This window comes from Mchenga conophoros, linkage group LG3 (assembly GCF_057382185.1).
Source record: "Mchenga conophoros isolate Kocher_MC1m ecotype Shallow Benthic linkage group LG3, M_conophoros_male_GT1.1, whole genome shotgun sequence".
NCBI classification, from domain to species: domain Eukaryota; kingdom Metazoa; phylum Chordata; class Actinopteri; order Cichliformes; family Cichlidae; genus Mchenga; species Mchenga conophoros.
The window spans coordinates 18,867,221-18,873,220 of record NC_140528.1 but is presented as its reverse complement, the minus strand read 5'-3'; the positions used below and the strand labels follow the sequence as shown (position 1 = coordinate 18,873,220).

The 6,000-nt window shown below is 42.9% G+C and overlaps 1 protein-coding gene across 1 annotated transcript in view; it reads left to right on the top strand.

Moving 5' to 3' along the window:
• The first annotated feature begins 88 nt into the window (after nucleotides 1-88).
• Nucleotides 89-6,000, top strand: part of LOC146577549 (protein TANC1-like) — a 36,383-nt gene continuing 30,471 nt past the window's right edge. Inside the window, exons 1-3 of the mRNA XM_085267675.1 lie at nucleotides 89-165; nucleotides 633-1,084; nucleotides 5,061-5,183. Of these exons, the coding sequence (XP_085123801.1) occupies nucleotides 89-165; nucleotides 633-1,084; nucleotides 5,061-5,183 (652 nt within the window). The remainder of the gene's footprint in view (nucleotides 166-632; nucleotides 1,085-5,060; nucleotides 5,184-6,000) is intronic.

Sequence of the window (6,000 nt, the reverse complement as noted above, 5' to 3'; positions counted from 1 at the left end):
TCCAAGATGTGTTTGTTGTATTAATATTAGTGGTGATGCAACGTGCTGCGCCATTATGAAATCCAGATTAGTAGTGTGTGATGCAAACATGGCCAGCTGGCTGGCCGGCTCCAGTCCACTAACAGTGCTGATGTTCCTGTATCCAGCTGCCTGTCATCATGGAGAGTTAGTCCTTTCCTTTGCTTTTAAGATTGTGGTAGGTCGCTGTGTTGGCTCGAGGGGAGATTAAAGGAGTTCTTCTTCTAGAAGAGACACCTGTCTAAACTGAAGGGGTAAAAAAAAATGTCCGTGTTTGGTTTTATATTGTTATTCCTGCTCTTTTGCATTTTCCCCTCCGACTAGTTGTTGCAGTTGCAGTTGCTGTTTGCACTGGATGATTCCAAATCATTCAAACGCTGATTCTTAACAATAACAATACATTACGTTCTATAAATCTGTGCAATATTACTTTCCGAGTTTCACGAGTATAGGAAGACGATCGCTGTAAATATAAAATGAGCTTCTGAGAACTGTTGATAGGGCAATCAGCAAAACCACCAAGCCACTCAAAGCTGAAAGTTCCATTACAGCTCGGTGTCTCACTAGAGATTAAGACGGATAAATGTTCATCGCACATAAAGACCATTACTCAGATATATCTTGTGCCTCTTCCCCTCATTTCACCTCCCTCACTTGCTGAAAATCGCTTCTCTCTCTCTCTCTCTCTCTCTCTTTTTTTTTTTTTTTTTTTTTTTTTTTAATTTAAATCTGCTCTCAGCCACCATCACTAGTTCTTCAGAGAATGATGACCGCAGCGGCTCCAGCCTGGAGTGGAGTAAAGATGGCAGCCTAAGAGGCAGCGGTCGCCATGGCCTGGCACAGAGCGTGCGGGCGGACACCTGCTCTCCTGTGGCCGAAGAAGACTCCAGCAGTGCCACAGCAACACCTGCAGACACCCCATCCAGGACAGACCAGCAGCACCCTAACATATCTGCGGGTGCTCCAGGGCCACCACACCCTCCAAGTCACTCACCTGAGGGACCCATTGCGTACCCGCCACAGACATCAGCTTCCCTCATGATGCCGAGGCCAAACTCTGTAGCAGGTAAGACTCCTTGGTTTTTGAGGTCTTGACATCTGGAGCTCAAGAAGTATACAGGAAATGCTCTGTATACTTTTCATCTGTGACTGCATTGTGTTGCCTGTCAAGATCGTAACCGTGAGATACGACCTGTGCCAGAGGCTGACATGTGGCGTGCCAGAGGCTGACATGTGGCATGTCAGTTTAATCCAAGCGAGTGATAGACACCGAAGAGTGAGAGCATCTGTAGTAGGTTTAGAAGAAATAAGAAGTCAATAGTTCAAAGAACGGACTGTGCTTTTCAGAACAGGAGTATCAAGGCAGAAGTTTGGGATTAGACAGCTGCTGTGTGGTGTGGCTCGCCACTGCCTCGCCATGTCAAACCTAAGCACACGCTCCGGTCTGGCTGATCTGTTCTGCATTCCTGCCCTGGAGCCTCCCTGTTGTGGTTCAGCTTACCATATCCACACAGCTGTCACAGTTGTTGATATTTCCCCCTTCACCCCCTTTTCCCTTATGTCTTTTCACCCATACTATTCCCAGGTCTCCTCATACCTTATTGCTTTTGACCTCGGCCTATTTTTGGTGAATCAAACAGCAGTACGTTTAGCATTTTCCTATATATAATTTTGCCTAAATGCAGTTTGTAGCTAAGCTGACAGTATGAGTCATGTACAGCTTTTATCATCCACTCACTCACCCACCTCCCTTCTTTACTCCTTATCCCATTCAGGGTTGGAGGCGTTGCCTGCAGTTTATCCTAGTGGGGTACGCCCTGGACAGGTTTGACTAGAGATGCGCAGGACCCCCCCCAAAAAATTACCTTTCAAATGCAAAATATTATTTTTTATTACAAAAGACATGATCAAACTTTCCCTCAAGCTGCAGTAAGTTGCAAGATCTTCTCACACTTAGTTGAAAATAAAGTGCTCTGCTATTGCAAAGAGGCACAAAGAATTATACCCAGCTTTCCCTGACATACTTCACACTAGCAACATATTAGCATGTAGCTGTAAGTTTGATTGCGACTATTTGCCTGCACCGCCGTGTACATGTTCCGCATGGACATAGACTCGGTGCATCTGTATTTTGACACGTAAGTGAATCTTGAACTAATCAGGAGTATATTTTATGGCTCAAATGTTAATGCAAGCTTATGCTAATGATTTTACTCCATAATTAGCAGGGCTGCCCATGCTTGTTGATAGAATGAATGTACACTTGAATAAACGTTGACGGACCAGAGTGGTATGTTAACTGTAAGGCTGTAGAAACAAAAGAGTGAGACTACATTAGAGTCCAACTCAAAGGAGCAAACAGAAAGAGAAGAAAAGACAAACAGTTTAGAGCACAGATGAAATGTTTGTTACATTGAATTTTGAAAGCAGACAATTCTGCCAGTGAGGGAAAATCACAGCAGGGGCAACCTGGGCTGAGCTGTGAAAAGAAGCATAAAAACATGAGTGACTCAGGTCAAACACCTGGCCTAGACAGAGACGACTCAAAGTTTAAAAGACCTCATGAGACTTTTTCCTCTAGAATCTTCCTTGAATATGTTGTTTTGCTTTACCTCTTTAGTCTGTATGTAGCAGCTGCCAATGTTTTGAAGTTCAGATACTTGACTCCTGCCTCCCTTGGGTTTATTCTTGATGAAATATAGTAACAGTTCCCGTGTGTCTACTTCTAGACTGTTTTCTCTCTTTGATAAAATCTAGTCCCAGTTCCTATTCAACATACCAGAGAAATGCAACTGTGTAATGTCCACTCTAGGCCCTTACAATTAGTAGCAGTTAAGCAATTTAACTTGTGAAGGCAGTAATGGAGTAAGATGGGATGAGGACAAGCTATAGAAGAAGTAAGGAGTAGTACATGGTAGGCTCACGGTACTGATATTTCCTTGCATACCATAGCTCATAGCTTGCGCATGTATTTTACACAGTGGCCACTGCTTTGATATTTTCTGCAGCCCACAGTTGGATGTGTTGTTCCCTGATGATTCTATTGTTCCAAGAGTCCGTACCATTTTTACATCTCATCATTATTGTGTGTGACATAAACCTGGACGGTCCAGGCGCACAGTGGCTCATAAAGCTTAACAGACCAGAAAATGTTTGGCTGTTTATGTGTGTTGGTTTGCGTGTGAGCACCGGTGTGCTTGTGTCTGTCTGTCCTCCCAGAGTTTATGGGCTGATGTCATAGTTATGCAGTGTTGCCCTCTGAGACCGGCAGAACACGCACCTTAGATTGGTTCAGGCCATAAATGAAGTTGTCTCATCGCGTCCTTGATGCTCTCTCCCAGGGTTTCGTCACACAGTGTAAAATCTTTCTTGGGGTCACAGCATAGCAGAGACGGCACTTCTGTTCAAGGAAATTGTATTCGGTAAAAACCCCCAAAAAGTAACGAGTCTAAAGAAGCAATGAGAGAAAAGAAGCTACCACGGCGAAACATAATATGTATTCATCATTAGTGCATTCATTCTGTGCCAGAACCTTGGTGACTATTGTTTGTCCTGTGTTTGTGAAACAGCATCTGAGATAATGAGCTGTCTGGTTAATCTATAAATTTCTCTTTATTTTATTGATAGATATTAAATAGGAGCACAGAGATTAAAGGCAGAAGCAAACAAATAATCATGAGTTCATTTAGGGCATAATTGCTTCATGCTACAGTATTGCTATTAGTTTTTAATTTTATCTTATGATTATCTCCACCAAAAAGACAAGGTGCTGGAAACATTCCTCAGAGTGATTGAAATTATGGCATGATATAGTTGCTGCTCATCCATGATGTGAATCTCCTGTTTCACTACATCCCAAAGGTGCTCTATTGGATTGAGATCTGGTGACTGTGTTTGCAATTCCTTAAGCTTTATCCAGTGTAGATGTTTGTGTATGCACAATGCACTGCAGTAAAAGTAACATCAGGCCCTTCTCCTGTTCCAGTCAAAGTTGCGTTGATGGCAGCTTCCTCAGTTCCCGTTGCCAGCAGACCGGTTTTAATTAGCGGGACATTCCGGAGAGTAAGTTAGCGACCGAGTGAGGGAGTGAAGTGAGCGTTAGTGACAGTCTTTCCCAGCTGATATTGATAAAGAAGAAGAAGAGAGGCTTTGATTCTGCTCTTCACTAAGCCCAGGAGAGCGTGGATCGCAACGGCGATAGCATAGTTGAAAAACGAGCAGCAGTTGGAGGAGAGGCCTCGCCGCACTAATGCACATTTTTATTATGTTAACAGACCGTGTCTTAGACTTCAAATTAAAAGCTGAGTTGTAATCACTGGCTCATCAAGTGGTTTTAATCTGTAGACTAGTAGTTTCAGGAGATATCCTGTGTTTGGGGATGGAAATCATTGCCTGCTTTGAGACTTGTTCTCTCTCTGCTTCAAAATGAAGCTAAATCCTAATGAAATCTCAGTAGATTTGAACTCCATAACAACTCAAGTTGTGATCTGGTTTTAATTAATTTTATTATTTCATTTCACGTCAAATGACTTACAGATATTGTAGTTTGTAGTACACAAAAGTCCTGAGATTACACCTGTGCGTCCTGTAGATTGACAGTGATGAGTGCCAAACCCGCGGTGAAGCATTTCTATAACTCGTTGTAGTTTTATGAAAGGTAAAGGTAATCTGCCCTCTCCGTACAGCCTAGCAGGCGTGCTTGTGGGGATGGACCTCTCATTGCTATATCGTGTCCAGCTGTCAGCTCAAATCAAAGAGAATCGGTGCATATTGCTCTTGACTTTAGAATACTGCTATTCTTCCTGCCACAGTATATGCTGGTAGCTGCTCACACTGCCCCTGCAAATGTCAGAGCGCACTGGCTTTGTTCTTTCCTCACTCATCCACCCTCAGACATGGCATAAGTGCCACAAGGTTTTACTCTAGTGTGTGTTTCTGTCTTTCTCTTTATAGTTGTGATGACAAATGTACTCGGGAGGTACTAGACTGTCAGCTTCACTCTTTGTGTGTGTGTGTGTGTATGTCTTCTCTCTTGTCTACAGCCACCAGTTCCACAAAGCTTGAAGACCTGAGCTTTCTTGATGAACAGCGCAATACCCCCCTCCGGACATCCATTCGCCTACCCTGGCATAATACAGGAGGAAGGCCCCCTCAGGACGCTAAAGGTGACTGGGCTATTCATACTACTGCTGTAGGCACTCAGGGGAGATATTTGTAAAATAAACGTGTAAAATATCGCAGTACATAGGATAATGTTATGTGGTATGACTCTGAAAAACCCTGAAGTTAATAGGCAGCCAACGGTAGTTCTGAAGTTTCCAAAGTACCACGTCTGAGTGCAGAGCCAACAACAAAACTGTGCAAATACTTGAACACTGCAATGTAAACAATGCAGCACTTATGGGTATTAACATTATCCTCAAAAGCCTTTTTTTGGCTTTTAAATCATGCCTTTTTTCCCAGCTAACTTTTATCTTGGTTATGTGTTTTGAATCCTCTGAGAGATCCTGCAGATTAAATATTTCATGGGAACATGAATTACTGAATAAGTCATCACTGGATATATACTCAGACTATTTAGTCTTCCTTTTGAAAATGTCCTCTTTCATTTTCACTCAGTCTCAAACATGAAGCTGATACATAAGCATATGGTCAGTGGTTCTGAGCAGGTTTTTTCTACATGAATTCGTACATACGCAACAATCTTAAACAATTGGATTCTTTTCTATAAATTTTATGGGAGATTCAGTTCAACTCAATTCAGTATTATTTATGCAGCGCCAAATCACAACAACAGTCGCATCAAGGCACTTTATACTGTAAGGTAGACCCTACAATAACGCATACAGATGAAAACCCAACAATCATATGACCCTGCACTTTGGAAATAGTGGGAAGGAAAAACTCCCTTTTATCAGGAACAAACCTCTGGCAGAACCAGGCTCAGGGAGGGGCGGCCATCTGTAGCAACCGGTTGGAGAG